Source organism: Acomys russatus, chromosome 4 (genome assembly GCF_903995435.1).
Source record: "Acomys russatus chromosome 4, mAcoRus1.1, whole genome shotgun sequence".
Taxonomy (NCBI): domain Eukaryota; kingdom Metazoa; phylum Chordata; class Mammalia; order Rodentia; family Muridae; genus Acomys; species Acomys russatus.
Genome location: NC_067140.1, coordinates 54,853,301 through 54,880,434, shown reverse-complemented (window position 1 = coordinate 54,880,434; position 27,134 = coordinate 54,853,301). Strand labels below are relative to the sequence as shown.

The 27,134-nt window shown below is 53.4% G+C and overlaps 2 protein-coding genes across 3 annotated transcripts in view; one reads left to right on the top strand and one right to left on the bottom strand.

Moving 5' to 3' along the window:
* Nucleotides 1-2,638: 2,638 nt before the first annotated feature.
* On the top strand, nucleotides 2,639-4,308 carry Ankrd63 (ankyrin repeat domain 63). The gene has a single exon (XM_051144377.1). The coding sequence runs from the start codon at nucleotides 2,902-2,904 to the stop codon at nucleotides 4,066-4,068; it is 1,167 nt and encodes a 388-aa protein (XP_051000334.1). The 5' UTR covers nucleotides 2,639-2,901; the 3' UTR covers nucleotides 4,069-4,308.
* Nucleotides 4,309-9,240: 4,932 nt separating this feature from the next.
* The window catches only part of Pak6 (p21 (RAC1) activated kinase 6), a 30,612-nt gene continuing 12,718 nt past the window's right edge, over nucleotides 9,241-27,134 (bottom strand). For both annotated transcript variants that reach the window (XM_051144375.1, XM_051144376.1), the window contains exons 3-11: nucleotides 26,795-26,900; nucleotides 15,675-15,883; nucleotides 14,203-14,853; nucleotides 12,320-12,817; nucleotides 12,047-12,180; nucleotides 11,593-11,719; nucleotides 11,380-11,505; nucleotides 10,675-10,809; nucleotides 9,241-9,642 (exon numbers count right to left, since the gene is read on the bottom strand). In XM_051144375.1, the coding sequence (XP_051000332.1) occupies nucleotides 9,475-9,642; nucleotides 10,675-10,809; nucleotides 11,380-11,505; nucleotides 11,593-11,719; nucleotides 12,047-12,180; nucleotides 12,320-12,817; nucleotides 14,203-14,853; nucleotides 15,675-15,878 (2,043 nt within the window). In that variant the 5' untranslated portion in view covers nucleotides 15,879-15,883; nucleotides 26,795-26,900 and the 3' untranslated portion in view covers nucleotides 9,241-9,474. The remainder of the gene's footprint in view (nucleotides 9,643-10,674; nucleotides 10,810-11,379; nucleotides 11,506-11,592; nucleotides 11,720-12,046; nucleotides 12,181-12,319; nucleotides 12,818-14,202; nucleotides 14,854-15,674; nucleotides 15,884-26,794; nucleotides 26,901-27,134) is intronic.

Below are 27,134 nucleotides of genomic sequence, written 5' to 3'. Positions count from 1 at the left end.
CCACACACACACAAATTGTCCCCCTCTACCACAGCAGCAGGAGCATAGGCAAAGCTGTGTTGGTTCAGGGAGGCTCTTGGGAGGAGGGGCTTGGCCTATGCCGTTGTCTGGCTTTTTACTGCTTTTCTCCTCCTGGAGGTACACAGTTTAACCTTTCCCTGATCCCAAGACAGACAGAAGAGAAGGAAATATTTTCTCTCGTGATGCAAACAGGGAAAACAGAGTCCTCAGGGACAAAGGCCTTTCTTTTGCTGAGTGAAGAGGGAGAGCATCTCTGTCCCCTTCCTGGGAGGGGAGAGGGTTACATGATTGTAGGTGGGAGGGACTTTGAGGGCCACCAGTCTAAATAACCGATGTGCTGCTTTCTCTGACACTGGCTCCAAGATCCTGTGCTGAGCAGGCTGAGCGGTCAGTCTTTGATTCTTCTTACAAGACGGGAATGCGCAGGCCTGGGGTGACACTGCTAGTATGGCGACACAGGCTGAGATCAAACTCTCCTGCGGAGAGATGCACCGGGCTTACTTCTCAGAGTGTGTACTCTGCGCATGCGCCCTACAGGACAAAAGGAGAGTATGAATACCTGTTGTAGGGGCTAGCCCGAATACCTGTTGTAGGGGCTAGCCCAAATCCACGGTGGTCATCCTGGAGCCTGGGGGTTTCAGGAGACATGGAGGCTCCCGGGCCTTTTATCCTTTTTCCAGAAAACCTGTGCTCCAGGGGTCCCCTGCTCTGCCCAGGCTGAGCATCTGTCAACTCTCCACAGAGTTTCCTGTCTCTTACCACATAGGACCCCTGAACACAACCCTCAACATTGTCTGATAGGTGCCTTTGCCCCTGTAGTCCCTCTGTCTGGATGATCTTCCTTATTTCTTAGCAGCCAATGTCACTTATCCTTGAAGGACTGGGTTGGTTGCTGCCTTCAGAAGACCCCAGCTCCCTCCCCTTCCCATGGCTGCCTGAATTTTGTGTTTAGCAGTCCTTGGGTGCAGCCCTTCACCCCCACCCCTTATATCTTGGTTTTGTCTTCCTGACTGAAAAGACAAATCTTGTTCATTCAGAATCCAGTTTGTGATCTGTTTCCCATTGCTGGAAACACAGCAGTGGGCTCATGGCCTCTTATAAATTCAGTTGCTGATTCGAGCTCACTGTATAGCTGAGGATGGTCTTGGACTTCTGATCCTTTCGTCTCTGTCTCTCAAGTGCTGGGGCTGTAGATGTGCAGCGCCACACCTGGTTTCATGCTGGGACTCAAACCAATGGTTTTGTGTATATTGGACAAATACTCTACCAGCTGCCCAAAATCCCTAGCCTTTCACTTACTCTCCAAATAAATTCCATTCCAACTATCCTCATGCCCTCTGAACCTGGGGGCTTGTGAGGCACTCATTGTAGCTCATCTCATCGAGCCTTCAGTATTACTCCTCCCCGCGGTGGCCAAGGACCCGGTTGCCCAAAGGGAGAGGCTATTCCACACATCTGCATGAACAATGGAATGCAGGCTCTCCCCGGTCTTTAGGGGTCAGGCCTAAAGCCCGGTGGCCTAGAGATGGTTTTATGCTCACGTGAACCCAGCTCTGCGGGGGAATTCTTGCTTGTGTCTTTTGTCCTTTCCTAGGCTGTAGCTCTAGTTTGTCCTGGAGGGGCTAGGAGGTAGCACCCACAGGACGTCCTAATGCCTGCACACTTTCAGGTCTTAAGGCATCTGCCCTGGGTAACAGAGGCCGGTGTCTAGTCAGTTTGATCCACAGCGACCGTGGAACTGGCACGCGAGGTGCGCTCTGTCAGGTTTGGAGACGTCTGAGATTGGAGAACGCACCCCCGCCTTGCAGAGTGAGCGCTGTGCGGGAGGCACAGTCTATTTGACTGTGATTCGCAGCACTTCAGATGGCAGTTATCAGCCAGACTGAGCGCCCTGAGTCCGGAGCACATATGCCTCATACCCCAAATTATTCCTCCTCTCTCTCTTGCCCCACCTCAAGCTCGTGTATTGTCCAGCTCTGTCCTCGTGGAGTCCCAGTCCCTTTAGCCTAGAGCCGATGGCAGGAGCTCCCGCCAGTTTCTAAGCAGCCAAAGCTACCGACTCCGGCGGAGGCGGGGGGCGGGGTAAGAAGGCTGCAACTTTAGGATTGGCCCCGCCGGGTGCATGTGGCCCCCGGCGAGCAGCCCCCGCCCCCGCCCCGCAACCGCCGCCCGCCGCATTCCCAGGGGAGCGCGGAGGAGGAGCCGCTCCCCAACTTCGTGGCCCACGAAGGGGTGGGGGTCAGGGGCGGTCTCCCTCGCCCTGTCCATCTCTGCTCTGAAGGCTCAGCCTGCTTCCAGGGCGGCCATTGCCATGGAGACCCCCGAAGCTATAAAGTCAGGTAACTAGGCGTCGGGCACCTCACGAGCCGCTGAGCCCCCCCCCCCCCAAGTAAAAAAGCAAGCATTCCAGCCCCCGCAAGAGAGGAGGAGGCAGGGAGAGGCTCCGGGATCTGGAGGAGCGGCGCTCCCCGCCAAGGCAGGAGGCAAGCGCTCCAGGCGGGAGCCACCTGCTCAGCAGGGGAGCCGGGGCTGCCCAAGGACCGGTGAGTGGCGCTGCTTCAAGCCACGAGGGACCAAGGGGCCTCGGATACAGAAAAAAGGGGCACGAGAGTTGAGCGGGAGTCGGGAGTAGCAAGCAGCCCACACCTCCAGGCGGGAAGCCAAGGGAGGAAGCGCGAGACGCCCGGGAAGCGGCGAGGCAGCGGGAGCCTTAAGGGAGACCAGAGCGGGGACTACAGGACCCTGGATTGCATCCACCTACGCGCCCCGCGGAAAAGAGCGGTACCGGTGTCCGGGCCGGGGCTGTAGCTCCGTGGGGTGAGGGTACAGGGGCGCCCCCGTGTGGAGCTGTCGGACTTTCCGGACGAGACCGCCTGAGCCATGCTCAAGCCCAAGGACCTGTGCCCCCGAGCGGGTACGCGCACCTTCCTTGAGGCCATGCAGGCGGGCAAAGTCCACTTGGCCCGCTTCGTGCTGGACGCGTTGGACCGCAGCATCATCGACTGCCGCGCAGAGCAGGGCCGTACGCCCCTTATGGTGGCCGTGGGGCTGCCGGACCCAGCGATGCGCTCCCGCTTCGTGCGACTGCTGCTGGAGCAGGGTGCGGCCGTAAACCTGCGAGACGAGCGCGGCCGCACTGCACTCAGCCTGGCCTGCGAGCGAGGCCACCTGGACGCCGTGCAGCTGCTGGTGCAGTTCAGCGGCGATCCAGAGGCTACAGACTCGGCGGGCAACAGCCCGGTGATGTGGGCGGCGGCGTGCGGCCACGGGGCGGTGCTGGAGTTCCTGGTGCGCTCTTTCCGCCGCCTGGGCTTGCGCCTTGACCGCACCAACCGCGCGGGCCTGACCGCGCTGCAGCTGGCTGCTTCTCGAGGTCACGGGACCTGTGTTCAGGCCCTCACCGGGCCTTGGGGTCGGGCAGCCGCAGCGGCAGCTGCCCGGGGTTCCAACTCTGACAGCCCCCCTGGCCGCCCTGCTCCGGCGCCCAGCCCAGAGCGTCGACGACCCAGCCCCCGTCGTCTACCGCGGCCTCTTTTGGCACGGTTTGCGCGAGCTGCCGGCGGCCACAGTCACGGTCACGGCCATGGCCACGGAGGTGAGCTTGCCTCTGTTGGCAAGGGCTCGGGCCGTCATAGGGCACAAGGGAGCGAGAGGCCAGAGCTGGGCCGGAGCATGAGCCTAGCGCTGGGTACCATGACGGAGGAGGAGACAGCACGCCTTAGGGCCGGAGCTCTGATGGCCAGACCAAACTCACCCCAGTCTTCGGGGAGTGGGCGGTGGCGCTCCCACGAGGTGCTGGAGGGAGCGCCACCAACCTTAGTGCAAGCTCCTATCGGCCTTAGTCCTCATCCCGAGGGTGGCCCGGGCTCTGGTCGCCTGGGTTTGCGCCGACGTTCGACAGCCCCAGACATCCCCAGCCTGGTTGGGGAGGGTTCAGGGCCCGAGAGTGGTCCAGAATTGGAGAACAACGCTCTGCCTTTCTCCGTGCCTGGGCCAAAGCCTTGGCAGGCGGGCACAGAGGCTGTGGTACTGCAGGCTCAGCGGTAAGAGGCACCAAGGTCCTGCAAAGTCCACTCTGTCTAATCACTGACACATCTCCCTTTTCTCCAAGTCTTTCCTTTCTCCGCAATTTGCTGTCCCCCCTCCCGCGCGTTGTTCCTACTGCTAAAGGGAGACCCCCTCCAGTCCTCCACGAGATGTGAGAAACAAACCCCCGTCTTTCTGTGCTCTTTGGTTATTTCCTGTGTAGAGCTCTCACCTTCCTCCAACCTGATTTTCTTGTCTGACGGAAGAGGTGAGAAAGGCTACTTTTGTAGGCTTCAGCTTTCTAGCCAGAAAAGTGAACCCCTCGGCCCCAGCCCCGGCCCCGAGGCTCAGCTGTCTAGGTCCTGCTTAGTTCCTGCAGGATCCCCTGCCTATTTCTAACTCTCCAGTCACCTTGGCAACCAGGTAACAGTAGAACTGCTTTTGAAGAACAAAGGCCCAGCCGCATTGTGCCTACCGATGCTGACCACAATAGTTTGACAAACTCCCAAAGTCTCCCTCCCCTCTAAGTGTTGGGGAAAGGGAGGAATGCCGTGACCCCATTAGCTTTTTGGACTGGAGGGCTGATTGTGAAGAAATCCAGTGGTTAAGGTTTTCTGAGGCAGAAATTCCTCCAAAGCACTGAGAATGCGGGCCGGGCCGCGGGGGGGGGGGGGGGGTGCGGATGGGGGTGGCTGGGGCGGCGACTTAGTAACCCCCTTTAGGTGTTATTTACCAGTTGTCCCTTCTGGGGCAATAAACTTCCTCTGACTCTGTCTCAGTCAGACCCAGGATTCAATCTCATTGATATTGTAGAGTCACTGCTCCCCCAAGCCCCTACCAAATCTTGGCTCCTGGGCCAGCGTGACCCCCAGCGTGATTGCATTTGAATCTCATCTTTGAGGTCCAATGCTTCGCTCATCCTGGCCCAGCCTTGCTTGCATTTCCAACTTACTCCCAGAGGCCTGAAATGGAAAGGACATAGCGCTCCACCTCCTCCTTCCAGCTCCCCCACTCTGCACGTGGGTGCTCCAGGAGGGTAGAACAGTTAGGAAGGGGTTGCTTAATTGTATTTCTTCCAACCTTCAAAAGAACTCGTGTTTTGAGCCTTTGTGTATGAAGCAGAAAGCAGCAGGGTCTGATCCGAGGCTTAAGAACTTGACAATGTCTCTTTAAATAGCACCTCGGCGAGGGGGATAATTGACTGGAGTGTTTGCAACGTTAAACGGCGGCGCGCGCGGGAGTCGGGAGCCCACACGAACCGCAGGTCCGGGTCTAAATTACATCAAACTCGGGAGAGAGCCTAGGAGGGGGCTGCTAAACGTCTCTGGCTTCTTGCTGGGCTGTTAATGGAGGGCAAGGCAGATGACGGATGCTAGATCAGAGACCAAGGACCCCTGCCTGTGCCCCACCGTGTAGGATGCAGGCCCCGCCCAGTTACCAGCTTTTATTACTGGGCAGATTAGTGAGTCAGAGGCAACTATAGAGAGGCAGTTAGGCCCCCTCCCCGCCAAGTCTTTTGTCCTTTCCCTCTCCGCCCCTGCCCTCCAACACTGTACTGCCTTGAGAGGGGGCGAAGAAAGGGGTTTGACAGGTCGCATGCTTTATGACCCAATGTCAGTACCAGCTTCCTGGTGGGAGAGCTGTACCAGCAGCGTGTGGTAAAAACTCCTGCTTCGAGGCAATGCAAGTTTTCTGGCCGTGACAGTACCTCGGGGTTCTGTTTGTGAACCCCGAAGGGTGAGCATTGTAGCCCCTCACCAGCATGCGATAAAGTCTTTTTAAGACGTTGACTTGTCTTTGTGGAAAGGTTTCTCACCAGTAGTTCTGAAGGAACTTTCCAGAGAGAGAATGTTGGCGCTCAGCAGCTGGGCCTGCGGTTGAAGGGCCGGAAGTTAAGAACCAACTTTTGCAGGGGCCAGACACCTCCCCAGTTCCTTGCTTCGCTAGCGTCCGAGGTGGCGACGCGCCAGCCCACACTGTGGACTGTGATTCTTGCTGCCCCCTGGTGGCCACTTTGCGCTCTCCTCGCTGTTCCTTGGGCGCTCAGACTGGGTTTTAATCGGAGATCAGAGATCGTGGTTGTGTAACTCCTCTCCGTGTGCATTGTACCCACGAAGCGTGTTCCTCTTGTAGAATATTAAATCCAGATACTTGAAGTCACTTCTCTTCAATGAAGTGAGAACAGTGAACAAGGAAAATCCTCACTGGATATAGTTAGGGCCCAGAAACCCCACCAAGAGCCCTTTCACCAAGAACCCCACGCCGTTTTTGCAAGCTAAGGCTTTTGTTGGAAGATCCTGCTATCTTTAAAACAGCTCGACTTGCCAACCCCTATAGCTTCTGAGCCTTCACCTAACCATGTGTGTTGTCGTCTTATGACAGTTGCTTTCCATTCTGTGGTGATCTCTCCGCCACCTCACCCGACCCAGACACACAGACACCACCACCCCCAGTCCCCGCCCTCCCGCACACATACACACCTGCCTCTCCTCAGTCCCCCAAATGGCAGACAAACAATACCATAGTGTCTAAAAAGCCAGAGGAGGTCAGGCCTGGGATGCTCCAAGTGAAAACTGCTTTTTCTGACCCTTCCTCGTTCACATTCCATTTTCAACTGTTGTATTTTTAATGACGTTTTTAATGGTGTATGAATACAAATATTTTGGCTTACGAGCACCGTGAAATTTGGCTCGCACATTGTGTCAGGGGTGCTGTCATCTTTTTCAGTGCCACTGATGTGTATGTGTTCTGTGGGAATGTCACCTTAGCGAGTCTCTGTCGGGTAAACAACCGCTCCTGTCTGTGGTCTGTGGAGTGGCTGGAAGATAGGTGGATGAAAGTGATGTCTCTGGAACACTGTAGCAGATCTTTCCCTTCTGAACTGAGCTGTGGGCCAAGGACTGCCTTGCTGGCTGCAGAGACTCCTTAGCAAGCTCTGTGCAGAACTCCAGCACACCGCGTCACTCTCCCCGGACTTCCTGTCAGCTCTCAGGGTACTGAAGCTGCAACCCCACCTTGTCCCCTCCCTCGGTAGAAAAGACGTTACTGTGTATTCTGCCTTTCATATCATTGTCGTCATTGTCAAGAGTCACCCGGCTGCTGGCACTCAGTGCTACTTGGAGTGGAAGGCTGAAGGGCATTGGCACATACATCTGGATACAGGTGGTGAAAAGAACTATGGGAGTAAGAGCAGCTAATAAACCCAGTGTTCTTCCGTTTGGAGAACTGGCCTCTCTTTGCCTTCTTGCTCACTCCTGCCTCTTGGCTTCCTTTGAAAAGATGGAAGCACACGCTCGATTTGGAGGCACTCCCTACCTTCGTCAGCATTGGCCCTGGCCATTCTACCTAGAGAGTCACAGGGGCTGCCTCTCGATGACCTGCTGGGACCCAGGCTGGGGTCCATCCGGGTATAGCTCCTTGCTCCTAGTTATGCGGTTTCAGTGAGCAGTGCAGTACGTTGGGTGTCGAGCTCAGAAAGGGAAGGTTGAGATCATGGTCAGAGTAAAAGTTAAAAGGCAAACTTAGCTGCCTCCCAACCCCAGGGCTAGAGCCCAAGTTTCTGGCCACTTCTCCTGCAATTTTGACATTTTGAAACTGACTCGGTCTTAAGAAATGAACAGGGTTTGCTTTCACTCAGGTAGAAGCTTCAGGGAACTTTCTATGGGCAGCCTGAGGACCAGGCAAAGGGAGAAACCAAAGTTGAAAGCGGCCAGCTTCTGTGGCCACAGGTTGCCAGAGCCCCTGAGGCTCCTGGGTAGGCTCAACCCTGGCCAGAGCCCTCTTACTCCTTCGCTTCCATCCCCTGGGCCTTTTACTCCTTGCTTCCTCCTTGCTGGGTGTTCTGTGGATTCAGGTAACTCGGGAGGAGCCCACCAAGCACCCACTCCAAAGGTCCAGCTCCAAGAAAGCCTAGCTCCAGTCCCAGATAACAGAAAGCCCAGAGGTCTGAACATTCAGTTTAATTTAAAACAGGCACAAGTGCAAACAATTCACAAAAAATTTCTAGGGAAGATGCTTTTGTTTTTAAAACTCTGACCCTTAAAAAAAAAAAAAAAAAAAAAAAAAAAAAAAAAAAAAAGACCTTGCAATTTCTTTGCCCTAATGCAGGTCATCAGGGATCAGAGGAATCTAAAAATGTTATCTGGATAGGGTCCAGACACTGGGAGTTCTTCCTTGGCATTCCCTGTCTCACAACAGCCAGGAAGGTGGGAAGGGAGGGAGGTCGGGGCAAGTCGGAATCTGCAGGGACAACTGGGGCAGCAGGTTCACAAAAGGAACCCCTTGGCATGAGGGCCCCCTCCCCCAGGAGGTGGTTCACCCTTCTGTCCCAGCCCAGGGTTCTGAAGAGGAGGGGTCCCTGATGATCTGGCTGCTGAGAAGTTGCTGACAGATAAAACAGAGCTTATTCCCTTATGATTCCTGTCTCAGTATATGAGAAACTCAGAAACTTTGAGGGCTCCCCAGCACAGGTTAGACTCGACATAACACACCCCTTCACTGTTTAGGTAATAACATGAGACTTGAGAGCCAGAAAGCAGGCCCAAAAAGCAGGTCCTTTCAGAGTGGAGCTTGGTAGAAAAGAGGATGGGGCGGGGGGGGGGCAGGGGGAGCTCTTCTGAGGCTCTCTGCGGGTGACTGGAAGGGCCTGGGCAATTGGAGGACTTTACACACACACACACACACACACACACACACACACACAGAGAGAGAGAGAGAGAGAGAGAGAGAGAGAGAGAGAGAGAGAGAGAGAGAGAGAGAGAGAATATGAGAATATGTTCTCTCCATCCTGGAAAATGGAGCCTGCGCCTCTCTCTCTCTCTCTCTCTCTCTCTCCTCCCCTTGCCACTCACTCCCATGGCCTACACACAGGCAATTCACAGTTCTGTGGAGGCTTTCTAGGGAGAGGCAGTGCCAGGGACAGACAGGAAACAGGTGCAAGGGAGAAGGATTCAGGCCACGAAACCCTTCCCCGTGGCCCTCTGGGACTCCAGGGTTTGCAGCTGTAGCCGAGAATAGCAAACACCCGTGTGAAGATGAGGCATGCGCCCTCTTGGTGGCCCAGGACACTAGTGGATACTGCCTTTAAAAATCTGCAGCAGCCTGTCAGCTTTGCTGGCTGGTGGCCAGGAGCACCACTCGCCATATTTCTTAGAAACTAATAACAAGGGGCCAAACCTGCAAGGGGCGGGGGAGGGTGGTCACTGTCATCCCAAAGGCAGCTGGGACTCTGGGGAGTGATACTGACGTGGGGGGCAGGTCCGGCCTGGCCCAGTGAGCGAAAGAGCAAGAGGGAGGAAGGGGTGGCATTTCACATTCAATCTTTGGAGAGATTACTGAGAGATCAAGGCGGGTAGGCCCTGCCAGGGGACTGGCTGCCCAGTGTCCTTCGCCTGTTGGCACAGGTAGCAGGCGCACCCTGGGCTGGGCTCAGCAGGTGGAGGTCTGCTTGCGGTAGAGCTGTATCAGAGGCACCAGACACTCGGGCAGCCCTGTCTGCAGCAGAAAGGGGTGATCCAGGAGTTCCTGGGCTGTGGCTCTCTCTTGGGGTTCCCGTACCAGCATCCGTTCCAGGAAGTCTCGCAGCACTGGGGAGACCTGTGGAGCCAGAGCAGAGCAGAGCAGTGAGCTGGAAATTCAATCAAGGTCACTTCCCTGTGGCTTGAGTGCTGGGGGCCCCACTGTTTTATACCTCATTTTCTCTGGTTTCTTACTTCCTGGTTCCTCCAAGGGGGGGCCTCAGATTGTTGGATTATGAGGTGGGGAAAGAAGGCAGTTCACCTGTCATGAGAGCTGCAGAGCAACGGAGTGAGGATGTCTGGGGAGCTGGGTTCCATACACGGCCCATTACCCCTGCCTGCTTCTGGGGGGGGGGGGGCTTGGCCTTCAGGCTCTGCAGCTCTGTGAAAGGGGTGTGGAACTGGCATCAGGGATCCAGTTCCAGACCTACGAGGCTGCCTTAGGATGCAAGAGAAGGCTGCCTTCTCAGGGCAGTCCACTTATGGGTGCTCTTCCAGACCTGTTCCACTCAGGCTTAGCAGGGCAGTCTCCAAGGACCAAGCTGTCTTGGAGCCAATTAGAATCTGTGCTTCTGTCCTCTAGGACAATTTTTGGCTTTGGCCACCAGGTGGCAGTACCATTCAGCTGTCCTGTGCCAATCTGCGGGGGGTTGGGGGGGGAGGAATGGGGGTGTTGGGGGTGGATTTGGCAGGAGAGAGTTATTTGTAATAAGCATATATACTGGTTCTAGGGTGCAGGCAGTGGCTCAGCTATGGTCAGGATGTGTCATACAAGAAGGCAAGCCCATTTGTGTGATGGCAATGTGGTGCTATGGGGACCCTGACGAGTAAGGTGGAAGGATTTATACTCTGGATTACTCCTTGGGAGACAGCTGGGAATCCTGGGGCCCTCGCTCTTTCTCCTCCTAGGTATCAATGCTGCAGTGGGTTCCTGTCAAGAACCTGCTGAGAAGTGACTCTCCTGCTGCAGGTGGGAATTTGGTGGAGTGAATATGGGAGTTTGTACATAAATGTGGCTATGTACCCACCGCAGGTTTTATATGGGGGGGGAGACCAAAAACATATACTGTTTTGTTTCCATGGGGAGTTCCCACCTCACACAATAACTGACCTTGTAAGAGTTCTTTAGCTTGGGTGGGGGGCTGTCCCGGAGCCTCTTCATGGCTTGCACTGGGGAGTCGCTGAAGTAAGGAGGTTCTCCGTCCACCATCTCAATCACCATGATGCCCAGAGACCAGATGTCCACCTGCAAGAGAATGGCCCTGAGTCTACTGCAGGGGACTGGCTCTTGGTGGCAGAGTGTTGGCTGGAGCTTTTTGTCTCCTTCCAGGTCTCCTTAGTGAGTCTGCCTCCTTCCTCCCCTGTCAGTTGATCTATGGTCAGCCCCTTTTTTGTCTGAGTGACCAGTGACCCTAAAAGCCATCCCTTGTGGAGAACATGGACCATATGCCACTGTGCCCTTGAGCTGAAGAGAAGAGCATGTGGCCTTCTCCACAGTGAAGTCCAGATGAGAGTGATTCCATCGAAAGGGGGAGGAAGCAGGTCTGGGTGTCATGGCACACGCCTTTAATCCCAGCATTTGGAAGGCGGGGCATGCGTGCATCTGAGTTCAAGGCCAGTCTGGTCTACATAGTGAGTCCCAGGAAATCCAGAGCTACACAGAGAGATCCTGTCTCAAAAAGGAGGCAGGGGACAGGTACTGATTAAGTGGAGACCTCAGAACTGGGGTTATTAGTGGCGAGGTCACTTCACGGGGACAAGGCAGAGGAGCTGCGGTGCTTCCGATGCCTCTAGGGGAGGCCAAGGGAATGGTTACCTCGGTAGCATACAGGGATCTGGAGATCACTTCAGGAGCCATCCAGTATGGCGTTCCTACCAGGGACTTTCTCTTGGGGACATCTTTGCTGATCTGAGCACAGAACCCAAAGTCTGAGAGCTTCACCTGGAGTCGAAGAGGAGGTAATTAGAGACCAAGAGGTGCTAGAGAGAATGGAGAGGGCAGCTGAGCCACGGAAAGGGGAGGACGTACCCTGCCATCCAGAGTCAACAGGATAGAATCGCTCTTGATGTCCCGGTGTATGACACCCTGGGCATGCAGGTAAGCCAAGGCCTGAAGCACGGCTTCACACACAGTAGCGATCTGCTCCTCATTCAGCCTGCACAGGGGAGGCAGGCCACCCATGGGAGAGCCGTGTTACCAGGGTGGCTGGGTTGGGTAGAGAGGAGTCCCAGGCAAAAGGGCCCACAACTCCCAGGCATTGTACTCAAGCAGGCTGTAACCCCCGGTGGGAGTGGGGGTTGGTGGGGTGGGGTGGGGGGGAATGACTCATTTTCTTGCCCATTTTCTAGGACCACGGAGTCTCAGTTACCCCTGACAGGAAGGAATCTAAGACAATTAGTGTTCTTAGCCTGAGGCAGCTGGTCCCTGTGCCAAGCAAGTGGCGGGGTGGTCTTCCCTCAGCCCAGCCCTTTCAGCAGCCCACCTGACTTGGGAGATGATGTCTGTGAGGGCCCCGCCCTGCAGGAACTCCATCAGCACCCACAGCTCCTCGCCTACCAAGTAACTCTTGTACATCTCTACTACGTTGAGGTGCTGGTAGTCACGCATGATCACCACCTGAGGGTAGAGAGAGGCCTGAGTGCCCGGCAATGGTATCCCATGGTCACGTTACCCTGCCTTCCTGCCATGTCCGATCGCAGGTGCAGAGCCTCACTGCACACTTACCGCCCTGATGACATCCCACCCCAGTCCCCACCTCATTAAAGAGCAGCTCCCTGCGTTGCTGCTTCCTGAGGTCCATCATCTTGACCGCCACCTGACGACCCGAGTGCTTCTCCCGGGCCAGACACACAATGCCCGTGGAGCCCTCCCCAATCTTCACGTAGCTGTCCAACAGCAGCCGGGGGTCACCCTGGTCCACCACCATCCTGAGCGCAGCCTTGAACTGCTCGTGGGTCACAATGCCTGTGTCCTCGCCAGCCAGGGGCCCCTTGGCCACAGTGGGGTCCTGGGGCAGGTATAGATTGCTGGTGCTGATCTGAGCGTGCCGGGTGCGGGGGGAGCCTGCTGGCGAAGACCGGCCTGGAAGCGGACCAGCGGCTGGGGCTGTGCGGAGGGACTTCTGGGGGCTGCTGGTATCCGAGGTGGTCAGAGGACTGAAGGTCCCCGTGGGCTGATCCGAGGGCAAGGACTGGGCCTTGGCCACCAGGTTTGGGGAGAGATCTTTTTGTGGTGGTCGGAAAGCAGAATTGAGCTGTGGAGACAAAGGAAAGAAAGAGAATAACAGGCGTGATCAGCGAGCATTTGAGGCAAGGTTGGCTGCTATGACCCTGACACTAGCAGGGTCACCCAGGACTTCCGATTAAACTGAGGAAGTAAACGATGAGCTGAGGCCGACCAGAGCAACAGAAGCATCCTCGACACCCAAGCTCCCAGGTGACAGGCCCAGGAGCATCTCTTTATACCCAGATTCTACCCCGCCAAAGACAGTAAGGCCCCGGAGTGTCCTCCAGCTGAGTGTCTCTTCCTGGCCAACTGACAGGCAGACCTCAGGGAGGCCTTGTAAGACAGATTCCTCTGAGAAGCTGAGTCAGAGGCTCCTGGTGGGAGTGGAAGAGGCCCTGGGCAAGGGGCAGAGGGTAGATGACCGGTTCCTAGAACCAAGATGGGGAGGAAGCCCGGGCTGGGATCTGGCAGCCCTCTTGTGAGGCTAATATCTCTAGGAGGTTGTGCCTTCTCAGAGGCTCATGGCTAAGGAACTCTTGGAGAAGGAAGTGGAAAGCCGGTCTCACAGCCTGAAGAGGAGGGAGGGGGGGAGAGGCCAGGGAGGGGATGGGGAGAGGCAGAGGAGGGACAGCTTATCCCCGAGGGCCTCATGGCACACACACTCTGGAAAGATGTGCCCCTCCAAGGACATTGGAAAATTAAGGAGGGGCAGGACAGTACACACCACTATGGAAGTGAGAACTGGAGCCTGATTCCCTTTGACCCTTTGGCCTTCTCATGGCACACTGCCAAAGAAATAACTGGAGAGAAAAGGGGACGGAGGAAGAGAAGGAGGTGGTCACTGTAGGCAGGGATTCCCAGAATCTCTCTGCAGTCCTCCCGGAAGCAGGGGGCTCCAGGAGTGCTCCCAAAGAGGGAGGCAGAGGGACCCCATCCTGTCCAGGCCAGGGCACACATCCCTGCTGGCACCTCGAGGTTCTGCCCTGAGATTTTAGTTAAAGATGCTTTTAAAGTAGAGTCGGCCTCCCAGTGTAGAACTGCCAGGCCTCAGAGAATAGGAAAGTCAGCTACAGTGGTCTCTCCTTCATCTGAAATCATTTGGCTTACAGCCCGTGACACACACACACACACACACACACACACACACACACACACACACACACACACACACACAGAGAGCCTTTGGAAGACATGGATTCAGATGGTGGATTCAGGCCTCAATCATTAGCCGAGGCCACTCTGGTTGCTCGGTCATTTTGATTTCTCACATCCTCACCCTCACCCAGTATGTGGGGAGGGCCAGGCAGGCTTGGCATCTCTAGTATTTATTGCCCTAGGGGCATCTGCTAGGCCTGCTTCCTTGTCCACCTTACAGTGACCCCAGGAGGAAGCCCCCCTGGGGGGCGGATATACCTTGTTCTGTGGCAGCGGGACCGGCTTGCTGCTGCTCGCAGAGCCTGTGGCAGTGGAGAGGAACATGCTTCTGAAGAGCCGGTGCTTGAGGCTGCTCTCCTGGGTCTTAGGGCTAGGACTGCCTTCTCCACCTGGCCTGCCAATGGCTGAGCCTACCAGGCAGGACTGTGGCCGGGCTTCCTCTGAGCTATGCTTGGCAGCCTTCACCCCACGCCTCCCTGTGGCCATAGGGGGTGAGGTGCCAGGTGGAGAACTCTGTAGGCAGGCACCCAGCTGCAGGCAGCGCTGAGAGGCACCCTGGAACTCAGTGGGGCCCAAAGACTGTGCCTTGGCAGCCAACCCGTTGGGCAGCGCCTGCGGGCTCTGTGGCTCTGGCCATGGCATCGGCCTGTGACCTGCTGGTGTACCCCCGTTGCAGCTGAGGTACAGGCCATGGGGATCAGTGCGCTCAGACTGAGGACTTTGGAGGTACATATCCGGGTCAGCAGCCCACTGATCATCTCCCAGCAGCCCCAGGGACTGTGCCCGCCGCCGGCTGGTGGGGCTGCGTCCACGCAGGGTATTGGAGCTGATGACTGACAACTTCTGAATGTCGTTGAGCAGACCCGAGATGTAGCCCTCCGTGGGCACTGAGCTGCCTCGTACCACCGTCTATGGGAGGAAAATGAAAGAGTAGGGGGTGGCTCAGAGCCTTCCTGGTGGGGACGGGGGCAGGGGTGCTTGGAGGTAACACCCAAACACACACCTCCTTTATCACCCACCCATCCATTAGGGTTCCAGACATTTGCCTGTGTTCACAATGGGTCAGGCCCAGGCTATGCAGCCTTTAAGGATGTGGAGAGAAAGCCCGGGCAGGTAGATAGCCAGTCACAGTGTTACGGTCCAATATGAAAAGTGGGTCACCAGCTCGCTCTTCAGGCTCTAGCTAGTCCTGCGGTCCTCAGAGAACTATCTGGAGAAAACCAGTACTGGGGCCTCTCCCCTCCCCCACCACCCACACACTATGACAGGGCCCCTGACCCCTAATTCCTACCCAACTCTCAGATCTCTCTGTGTGACCCCAGGTCTGTGACAGCTGCCTCTCCTCTGGGACTATGGGTCTACATGGTGCACGGGACATACTTTAAAAAATGTTGTTTAACTGAAATTCTAATTAATTAATTTTGGTGGTTTGGAGGTTTTTGTTTTTGTTTTTATTTTTCAAGACATGGCCTCACCCCGGAGCCTAGGCTAGCCTCCAACTCAAAACAACATAACAGCCTCAGCTTGTGAAGAGCTGGAATTGTAATCTAGGGCCACCACATCTGGCTTAAAATTCTCCCCAGGTAGAGAGGTTGATTGGCAGGGAACTGAGGCAGGAGGCTCAATTCTGATACCCAAGCAGGCCCCACACCCAGGGGCCTCTGGGCTTTCAGAGCTTCCTGTGGAGTGGGAGAGGCTGGCCACGGCTATAAGCCTGGCCCCCTCCTTACCTTCATGGGCTGCAGCTGCACCCGTGTGATTCGAGAAGGGTCCACCACGGGCTTGGGCCGCCTCAGAGTATCCAGGATGTTCTGCCATTGCGGGGGCAGGCCCACGAACTTGCCTTCCTTGGGGTCAAAGGAGGTATGGACACGGTGCTGGAAGTTCTGTGGGGCTGATATCTCAGGACGTTTCTTCTTTTTCTTTCGGAACATGGTGCCTGCAGGAGGAGGGTTAGCTGAGCAGGTCCCAGGGACCCTGGGGTGGCTCAGTGGGTGCTGGGTTCCAGGCTCAAGCCCCTGGGTGTTTCCCAGAGTAAGTGCTCTGTCCCTGGGGGCTTCCTTCACTCTTTTCTGGATTTCCTCTGGGGAAATGGCTGGTTCCCAACAGAGCAGTCTTAGAAACAAAAAAAGTGCAGTAGCAAATAGATAGACAGGGAGAGAGAGAGAGAGAGCGAGAGAGAGAGAGAGAGAGAGAGAGAGAGAGAGCGAGAAAAGGGAGAGAGGAGCCAACACAGACTACAAGCAAGGAAGAGATATCCACCTTACTGTTTGTGCCAAGTTGCCTGCCGAGGAGTATTTTTATAGAACCCACTACAAATATCAGTCTGTGTCAAAAAGTTACAAGAGAGCAGGCTCAGTTTGTGAAGTATGTATGACCTTGAGTCTTCAGCCAAAGAAGAAAAGGAAAACCGGAAGCAATCTCACTTAAGAACTTAACGTGAGCCGGGCGTGGGGGCGCAGTGTTACCTGGCCGCAGTCCCAGCTCCTGGGAGGTTGTAGCAAGGGGATTGCTGTGAGCTTGAGGCTAGCTTGGATATATAACAAGACACTGTCTGAACTGCCAAACCCCACAAAATTCCATAAGAGTGAAGGTCTAATAGCAAACTGAATCAAATGATTTGTTAAAAATTCCCTCACAGTCAACTCTTTTTTTTTTTTTTTAAGATTTATTTATTTATTTATTATGTATACAGCGCTCTGCCTGCATGTACACCTGCAAGCCGGAAGAGGGCACCATATCACATTACAGATGGTTGTGAGCCACCTTGTGGTTGCTGAGAATTGAACTCAGGACCTGTGGAAGAGCAGGTGGCAGGTACTCTTAGCCACTGAGCCATCTCTCCAGCCCACGGTCAACTCTTGCTTGTTGTCAACAGACCAACAGGAAACCTGTTAAAGCGATATACAACACTACATCGAAATGCAGTCAACTTGCAGCAGCACTGTTGCCCAGGCAGAGTTTACGACCTGGCAGCTCCAAAAGGGTCCTCCTCATGAACACGTGCTTTGCCTTAATTCTGAAGAGGGCTGAGCCAAAAGATCAGCCTTGTGGTAAGGCTGGGGTAGCAAGGACAAGTACAGGTCAAGTTCTCAAAAAAAAAAAAAAACTTTGTTATTTTAATCTTATCCTGAGACGCTGCACACAGTGTCTCCTGTGGTCAAGCCTGCACCTCTCACTTTACTGATCTGGAGTTTGCATAACTCTGTCAATTAATGATGCGGGCTTGGAAAGGGTAATATGACCGGACCTGAGAGGGGGAAACCGGAAACCTGAGAGGTAGGGGGGGCTTCCAAAGGGCTACTCTGGTCATTCCCGGGGAGTCCCGGACTCCGATCAGCATACTGATAAGCAACACTTGAGTGCCTTTAAGGATGAAGTAGCTCGAGACACTTCAGGAACGAACCAGTCCATCCTTGAGTCTGCATAGGCTCTTACTGTGTTTCCTGGAGAGTTATCCCTCTGCCTCTGGAACAGTGAGGACTGCAAATACACGGCCTTACACAGCTCACCCTGCTCCTGCACGCAAATATCACTCTTCCAGTTGAAGAGTTGGCGTGCGGGACCATGGCTTGCTCTCGTCCCACAAACAGTAGCTTCCCCCATCACTTTGGCAAATAGAGGATGTGCAGGCAAAAGATCCCACTGGGAAAGATGGAAGGAGCGCCACTTCCTCACCATGTGTAAGGCAGTGGGATCCATGGCATACCCCTTAGCCCATCAGCCCCCCCTAACACTCCCTGAGGCACTCCCTGGCACTTGGATAGGAGTGATGCCAAATACCTTTCCCCTACTTCCCAAGGGGGTCATGACTAAATCTCTAGGTTCTGGGACACAGACACCCTACACTCCACATCTCCGTAACGCAGCCTCTCCATTGTGCAGGATTGCTTTGGCCTCAGCCTCTTGCTTCAGTCAGCAGGTCAGGCTCCACAGCCTCTTGGGCAGACCCTCTCCCTGGGTCTGCAGGCCAGTTTTATGTCAACTTGACACAAGCTAGAGTTATCTGAGAGGGGGGAGCCTCGGTTGAGAAAAATGCCTCCATAAGATATGGCTATAAGCAGTGGTTTGGTCTGGTTTTTTGTTTGTTTGTTTTTGGTTTGTTTTTGTTTGTTTGTTTGTTTGTTTTCGAGACTGAGTTTCTCTGTATAGCCTTGGTTGTCCTATAGACCAGGCTGGCCTCAAATTCAGAGATCCATTTTCCTCTGTCTTCCCAGTGCTGCCTAGGTGTTTTCTTAGTAGTAAGTAGTTGATGGGGGAGAGCCCAGCCCATTCTGAGTGGTGCTAACCCTGAGCTGGTGGTCCTGGGTTCAGTGCGAAAGCAGGCTGAGCAAGCCATGAGGAGCAAGGCAGTAAGCTGCACTCCTCCATGGCCTCAGCCTCAGCTCCTACCTCCAGGCTCCCCACCCTGTTTGAGTTCCTGATCTTCCATTCACGACTATGGACTGTTAGCTGGAACTGTAGGCTGAAATAAACCCTTTCCTCCCCAACTTGCTTTTAGTCACAGTAATAGAACTCTAACTAAGACCCAGACCCAGTTGCTTCCTCCGTAGCTGTGAAATCTTCTAGCGGTGCGAATACATCCCGATCCACAAGGGAACTGACTAAGGCCTTTCTCCAAGAACCCTGATTGTTCCAACTCCCCCATGCTGGCCAACAGGTAGGCTCTTGGCTCTTGCACAGGAATTCACGGGGAGGGAAGGCATCGGTATCGACTCTGGTACCTTATGGAGTTCACCCTAACAGCTGTTCCTTAACAAGATCTCCCTAGAGGCAGCAGAAAGACCTGAGGAGAAAATCCAACACCCAAGAGATTGTGGGGGTTGGAGGCTGGCAGAAGCAATCAATGGAGCTTTGGGTAGGAGGTAGATTTAGAAATCAGCTAACCATTTAAACAATGGGAAATCTGGGGCTGGAGAGATGGCTCAGAGGTTAAGAGCACTGGCTGCTCTTCCAGGGGTCCTGAGTTCAATTCCCAGCAACGACATGCTGGCTCACAACCATCTGTAATGAGATCTGATGCCCTCTTCTGGCCTGTAGGTGTATATGCAGACACAACATTGTATACATAATAAATAAACAAAACTGTGTCCCTAAAGAAAGCCCACTAGGACTCATCCAAAATGTGGTCAGGCCAACTGTGCTTGGGACAGTGTGTTTATGAAAGGAAGTAGAAAAGCCAGAAGAATCTGCAACAACTAAGTTAATTTGAAAGTCCTCAATTCAAGGTCAGCGTAAGTAAAAGTTAATTGATTTTTGATATAAAATGAAAGAAAGCTGAGTACAATAGCTCACGCCTGAAATAACAGATGAGACAGGAGGATCAAAAATATACTATACAGTGAGTTTGAGGCCAGCCTGGGCTAGAGAGAGCCTGTCTTGAGGAAAAGGACAAGGAAGAGAAGAAGAAAGAAAAGGAAGAGGAGGAAGAAGAGGTTCTGGAGAGATGGCTCAGTGCTTAAGAGTGATTACTGTAGCCAAGCATGGTGGCACAAGCCTTTATACCCAGCACTCGGGAGGCAGAGGCAGGTGGATCGCTGTGAGTTCGAGGACAGCCTGGTCTACAAAGCAAGTCTAGGACAGCCAAGGCTACACAGCGAGACGCTGTCTCAAAACCGCCCCCACACACACACACAAAGTGTGATTGCTGTTCTTGCAGAGGGCCTGGGTTTGGTTCCCAGCACCCATATGGCAGCTCACAGTTGCCTGGAACTTCAGTTCTAGCAGATCCGATACCCCGTCTGACCTCTGCAGGCTCCTGTATGCATGTGGTGCACTTACGTATACAAAACACACACATACGCATGCAAAATAAAATAAAGATGAATTTTAAAAATAGAGAAATGAAATGACACTGTTTATCATTTTACATTAAAAGTAGCAAGTGCCCAGGACTAATTCTCTTCGTACTGAAAGCCGTAAAGCATTATTAGAGATATTAAAGAGTACGCTCATATGTTGAAGACTTCACACTGTGAAGATGTCAGCTACTCCCAAATCAACCTACAGACTTATTTCAGGCTCAGCATATTTCTTGTGGCAGAAACTGACACACTGATTCTAAAATGTGCAGGGAAACAGAGAGCCGGGAATAGCGGCAGCAATGTGAGGGCCATACTAAATATATATTGAGATTTACCACGAAGTTACTGCAATTAACATGCTTGTAGAGACAGCATAGGGATTGACAGAGCAATGGGGCAGGAGCAAGAACCCAGAAATAGACCCGCTCAGATGAGGTCACTTGATTTATGGTGAAAAGTGACATTGCAATATGGTGGGAATGGATGAGCTTCTCAGTAAATGTAGCTGAAGCGATTAAATATCCATGTGGGGGGAAATGAACCTGAAAAGATGAGCTCATAGCATACCTCCAAATTAATTAGAAACAGATCATAACCTATGTATGAAAGGTGAAATCAAAGCGGACGGCAGGTGTGTGCAGGTACAGTCTAGCTGCCCCCTCCCCAGTTCCCAGGAAAACAACCTGGCTTTTTAGATGAGATTTTTATGATGTAGCCCAGGCTGGCCCCCTATTGGTCTCTCGGCTTCGGTCTCCCAAGTGCTGGAGTTAGTTACAGGGGTAGATTACCACACCCAGATAAAAATGTTTTAATCTATTTTGTAATGGTTTATTTTATTTTTACCTCTGTGTGTGTGTGTGTGTGTGTGTGTGTGTGTGTGTGTGTGTGTGTGAACCTGTGTATAGGTGTATATAGGCCTCAGAGGCCAGAAGAAGGAGTTGGACCCTCTGGAAGTGGAGTTACAGGTAGTTGTGTGCCACCTGACCTGGGTGCCAAGAAGCAAACTGTAAGAACAGTATATGCACTTAACCACTGAGCCATCTCTCCCAGCCCTCAGACAGTGTGCTTAACCACTGAGCCATCTCTCCAGCCCCCAGACAGTGCGCTTAACCACTGACCCATCTCTCCAGCCCCCAGACAGTGCACTTAACCACTGACCCATCTCTCCAGCCTCCAGACAGTGTGCTTAACCACTGAGCCATCTCTCCAGCCTCCAGACAGTGCGCTTAACCACTGAGTCATCTCTCAGGCCCCCAAAATACTTTTAAATGGAAGAGTGAGCCACGCTAGCCAGTGTTGCCCAGTCTCCACGAGGAAGCACTTGGAATACCAACATCCTCTGCCCAGGACGGCTGCTTAGTTAGAGGTCTCCAAGACACCATTTCTAGGGCCTGCTTCCCACATATCTCCAAGAGTCCCTGAAAGAATAGTTGCTGCATTTGCCACCAGGCTGTGGCGTTCAATCAAATCAGGCTATATCAGTCTTTAAATACCACCCCAGGACCCCACCTCTGTGTCCATCTCTATTCATCCAAAGGGGACCTAGAGTCAAAGATGAGCAAGGCGGGGAGTTTCCTCACAGACTGTATCTTCTTCTCTAGCCTGAGAAAGAGGGTGTGGCCTCAGACTTGACATAGAAAGATGCCAACACAAGCAGCCTCTCCTCTTTGGTTGTACACTAGCTCTAACCCAGGAGAGCGAGGCTGGCTGAGGATCAGACCTCCGGCTAGAAATGCGCTGCAGTGTTTAAGGAGTGCTTTCAATATTACATTCCAGCTTTCCAACTGACCCATGACTAGATCAGAGCAGGGTGCCCAGTGCTGGGAGGGGTGACTTCAGGCAAAACCAGTTAGAGAAGGAGGCTCCCCTGACAGGAAGCTGGGCAGAGGCCCCTGGCAGAGGCTTTCTGGAGAAGTGCTGCCATACCCAGTAAGCCCAGGAAAAGAGCTGGTGTGTCAGTTCAAGGAGCCACAGGTCTGGGGCCACTGAAAGAGAGACTATAGTCCAAGGGGTTTGAAGACTCAAAATCAGAAAAGGTAGGAGCTGTGTTTGAGTTCCTGTTAGGCCCTTTCAGAAGGCTGGCAGCTCTGTGAGGAAGGGATCATCGTTACTCACCATCTAGGTGAGGCTCACGGCAACAGGAAATGACTGTGTATGCATGTGGGCTGGGGGTGGGGACTAAACCCAGATCAGATTCCATAGGCCCTGTGCTGTCCCTATGCCCACCTGTGCCCTGTGAGCTGTGCTGTCCTATACCCACCTGTGCCCTGTAAGCTCTGCTGTCCCTATGCCCACCTGTGTCCTGTGAGCTGTGCTGTCCCTATGCCCACCTATGCACTGTGATCAATGCTGTCCCTATGCCCACCTATGCACTGTGATCAATGCTCTGCTAGTGGTCTTCTTGGAAGTCGTCACCAGCAGGGAACAGGGTCCAGTTAATGGCTTAATGAAAACTCACAGAAGTGTAAAGTGGGAAGGACAGGGCCTTCTCCCTCCACCTGAGCTTGGACTTGTCTGAGCCCAGGTAAGCAGGGCTAGCCTGACTTGTAGACTGACCTCACCTTATACAGAACCAGTATGTCTTATACTCTGTAAGGGCTGGTCAAATATTTTTTTAAAGGTTGCACTAGGGTCTGTGATGACCAGGGTCCGGTATATATGAAAAGCAAAGCCCCTGGGGAGGGAGGCAACCCTAGACTTGGCTCACAGGGCAGTGGGCAGGGTTCCATGTCTGGTGCCACCATTCCATAGGGACAAGGAAAAACTGTTCAGGCACCCACTTGGAGGATGAGAGGGTAGCTGCTGGGGGAGGACAGAAGACAACTGGCCTGCCATGACACAAATCCAGGACAGAGCTACAGAGGCCCAAGACTGACAAGCCTTATAGCAGAGTTGTTAGGGTGTACAACTGTTAACAGCTGTGCTCTGCTAGTTGGGACACACCTTTGGGTCCTCTCTTGGGTCAGTTCACTTATTCTCCTACCCCTGCTTTTCACCAGGAGTGAGTATCCAGTGTGGTCACCCACCTTACCCTGCCATCCCTGGCTTTGGATAACTTAACAGTTCCTCACCTTAAATGCCTTTCAGGAATTGCTAAAGGGATTCAGAGAATGGCCTACAGGTTGGAGGCGGGGAGTGCATGGAGAGGGGTGGGCAGCTCCTGGGGTGGGAACCGGATTAGGTTAGATTAATTTACTCACACAAGGGAGTTCTGGGATACTGGGCTGACGCTGGTGGGATCCCTGACTTTTCTGGGAATCTGGTTCAGGGAACAGTGAAGGACACCCAGCTTAGGTGCCAGTGACACAGTGGTAGGTGCCAGTGACATAGTGGGGGAGTAAGGTCCCAGCCCCCTCACAGGAAGACTCGGGGCATGTTTATCAGAGCTCGGGTCTAGGGCCCTAAAGCTCGGCAGGAGCCTTGGAACCTGTGGCCTTGACCTAATCTTTGAGTCTCAGCCTTTGCCTCTGTTGCTGACAAGAGAAGAAATCCATTCCCCTTGGCTAGCTTCTTGAGGCACAGCGAAGGAGAGCATCAGTCTGTTCTTACTCAGGGGGCTGTTAGGGTGATTTTTAATAAGAACTCCTCAGGGAGAATCTAGTTGAAGCGCCAGGCTCCAGGTCAAGCAGGTCACATTCATGAACCCTATCCACAGGTCTGGGGTGGGGCACACTGTTTACTCTCCATTGTGGTAAGTGAAGAATGAGATGGCCACAAAAACTAAATTGCTTGCCCAAGTATAGCAGTGAGGAAAGAAAGTGTCTGTTTTAGACCCCAAGGCAAGCTTGGCTATGGTCAGTCAACAGGACCCCACCCTATCCAAGTGCTATTTCCCAAGAGTGTTTGAGGAATGGCCTACTTCAAAATCATACTGCACGACAGAGGCGACCTTCCTGGATTGTTCAGATCTTAGAAATGTACCATTATTGCCACTATTGAGGCCTAACGTGGCCTCGTAAAGGATTCTGGTCCCTTTGTGTTTCCTTAAAACTCACCTTGGGTCGTCTCTCAGCCCTCTAGGAGGAACAGTGGTTCTCAAAATTGAGGAAAACTGGTCTCAGTTGTCTCATTGGCCAGGAAGCTTTTTCTCAGCCTTAGCTCTCTGGAGTTGGCCTAACTATCAGACTATATGATTTATTATGTATGCATCATCTCCACTCCTGGCCCTGCACACCTTGGTAAACAAGACTTGACTTTTGGGAAAGGTAAGCTTGCTTTTTTCCAAGCAGATGCTGCTGTGGGTTAGCCTGCCCCCCAGAGAAAGATGCCCACTCCATGGAGCCTCTGCTCTGACCTTCTGCCTCTACCTGGATTTCTGTCCCCAGAGCATTCCCAAGAGGAGGCTGGCTGCATCTGCATTCTGCCTAAATATGTTCTGCAAGAGGAAGCTCCTGTCCCTGTCCAAGGCCTGTGTGGTCCCCTCATTGCTCAGCCCCCAATAGGGGCCAGGCCTGCTGTCTCTCTCTCTCTCTCTCTCTCTCTCTCTCTCTCTCTCTCTCTCTCTCTCTCTCTCTAGATTTCTTTATTATTATGTATACAGTGCTCTGTCTGCACATACACCTGCAGGACAGAAGAGGGCACCAGGTCTCATTATGATAGTGAGCTACTTGCTGGGAATTGAACTCAGGACCTCTGGAGGAGCAGCCAGTGCTCTTAACCTCTGAGCCATCTCTCCAGCCCTGCTTGTTTCTCTTAAGGTGCCCTGAGAGTCAGAAGAGGTGCTACTTGGCTTGCTCGCTATCCTGATTTCCCAAACCACACAGGAGCCACAACCCTTTGCTCTGTGGCTTGCTGGCTTTGTGGAGCTGTCTAGGGCCATGTTGCTGAGGTGTAGAAGACCCCTGAAAGCTGAGCGGGACACAGAGCTTCTGTTAGGCCACTTGCGTGACCCAGGGAGATGACGCAGGTCTAAGCCTTCGTATGATTTCCACACTCACAGGCCCAAGAGAATCCCAGGAGAGAGAGATAACGATGAGGCTCATTTGGTAGCTTCTGTCAACACTTCTGCTGAATGAGAGGCCGAAGAGCAGGCTAGCCAGCTGAAGACAGTCAATATTGACTTGGGCCTTGTCTGGGCCCGCTTCCAGACCGTTCTAACAGTGCTGTGGTCCAGCGGCTGCTTACACCAACCCAGCCCTCTGACCTCTGTGTGCTATACCTAGAATCCCAGTCTTTTCCCATCCTGCTTCTGATACACAGCACTGGTCTGGCCTGGGTGCTAACTCTAAGGATGAAGAATGACACTCTTTCAGGGTGCCTCAGGCCAGGGCCCTTCTTCCTGTCAGATTTCAACTGACTTCATGAAGAAGCCCCTGGTCCTCAGGACCTTTCCAGAAGAATCTCAGTGGGGTCCCCAATGACAAGACTGCTTTGTATTTCTATAGCCCTCAACTTTCCAGATATGTTTTATTTACCTCCTTGCTTGATGCTCACAAAACCACTGTGAGGTAGGTGGAACCTGCTTGGCTGGGCCTTTTATTTTTTTATTTTTTAAAACAGAGTCTCTCTACATAGTCCTGACTGTCCTGGAGCTCACTCTGTAGACCAGGCTGGCCTTGCACTCACAGAGATCCCCCTGCCTCTGCCCTCCAATTGCTGGGATTACAGGCGTGTATAATGCCCACCATTCGCCAGATACAGTCCTAGGTGCTTTTGATTCTTGCATGAAGTGGTTTGGGCAGCTCTTCTGGGCTCTGTGTGACAGATGGAGGAAGGAAGATTCTAGAAAAGCTGCTCTCCTCAATGGTACACGGAGAGGTGGGCTTCAAAGTCCCACTGACTCCAAGCTCCTTTGGCATGAGTACCCAGAGACGATACCAAACAGCCTTCCCTAGCACACAGTTGCTTAGAGCAGAGATGGACACAGAAGCCACAAGCCCAAGGCTCCCGGTGTCCCAGAAGCACCCAAGGTAAGCAGTATGCTCAGGTCAGGCCCTGAACGTGTGAGGACGCATGTGATGTGCGCAGACGTTGCTGCTGTGCCTGTCTGTGAAGCTGTGTCAGAAATGGTCCCTTCTCCACGCCAGAGATGGTGGCTTAGGATCTCCTGTTACTTACCTTCCTTGGACCTTCCCTCTGCCTTGGTTTTATACCTTTTATTTGGCTCTAACACCCTCAAAAAAATAAAATAAAATAAAAATAAAAATAAATAAATAAATAAATAAAAAACCTTGCTGAGTGGAGAGCTCTGTTCTCCAAAGTCCCCAGCTCCAGGTAGCTTAAACCCTTTTAGCTGAAGGCTGGTGAGGTGGCCTCCTGGGCTGTTGAATATTAACCATTCCAGTTTCACATTTCTACTCTCCAGTGAGGACCCCTTTATCATCATCGCTTTACACTGAACCTCGCCTTTTTTTTTAAAAAGAGAATTAAGTAAAACAACCTGCCTAAGGACTCAACAGCAAAGTGGGGGGTCTGAACCCACCACCATTTGGTTCCAAAGGCTGTGTTCTCAGCCCCCTGTCCGACATACAGCAGTGCAAGATAAGCAGGCACGGACTGGGGACCCCCTCCCCACCTTCGCATAGAAAAAGTCCAAAGAACCTAAAAAGCATTAGAATACGTCAAAATAACAGAGACTATAACTAGCATCCCAGGAACTCTTGTGCCTTAGCCCCTGGTGATCTGGGCAGCAGACCCCACATAGCAAGCTCCTCTCTGACTGTGGGAAAAGCCAGACTTCCTGCCCCGCTCAGCACAAATTCGGCTTTGCTACCATCTTTCTTGCCTGGGGGCCTCTTGCATGCATTCTGTGAGCCTGGGCTGTGTGATGCAGCCTTATTCAGCCGCTTATCAAACCTGCTGACATCAGAGGCTGGGCCCAAGACTGGGCGGGCCATTTGAAGCCCTGCTGGCCTACCATGTGCTGGAAGAGGTTGCAAATGACTTATCTGGCACACTCTGTGGGTTGAGAAATGTCACCTCCACTGGGCCTCTGCCACTGTCTAACAGTACCTGGAGGAATCCAACTCAGGAGGGTCCCTGGCTCTCCCACAGTCCCTCCCAACCTACCTCCTAGGAAGGACTGGACCCGAAGGCCCCTCACTCACCTCCTGTGGCCTTCTCTTCTCTCCTTTCAACCTTCTGCGGTCAGCTCTCTAGAGCATGAAGGGGAGGGAAGATCCCAGGATCTTTCAAAGCCAGTACTCTGCCGGCCTAGGAAGAAGAACACTGTGATCAATGTAATTAAGTGTCCCCGCAGATTCTGCGACTGGCTGGAGTCCAGGACGTTGGGAACCGCACCCCGCCCGCCTAGCGACAGAGCGAACTCGGGTGCCTGCTAAGCCGCAGACCTTGGGGCTGGAAAAGGTGGGGGAAGGGGGCGCAGCGCCGCTTTCGAGGTCGCCCGAGTCCCCTGCTCGCTCAGTCCCATGCGGCGCTCACGCCGAG

Excerpts from the sequence above, each read along its gene's own strand:
- Ankrd63 (XM_051144377.1), top strand. The coding sequence starts at position 2,902 with ATGCTCAAGCCCAAGGACCTGTGCCCCCGAGCGGGTACGCGCACCTTC.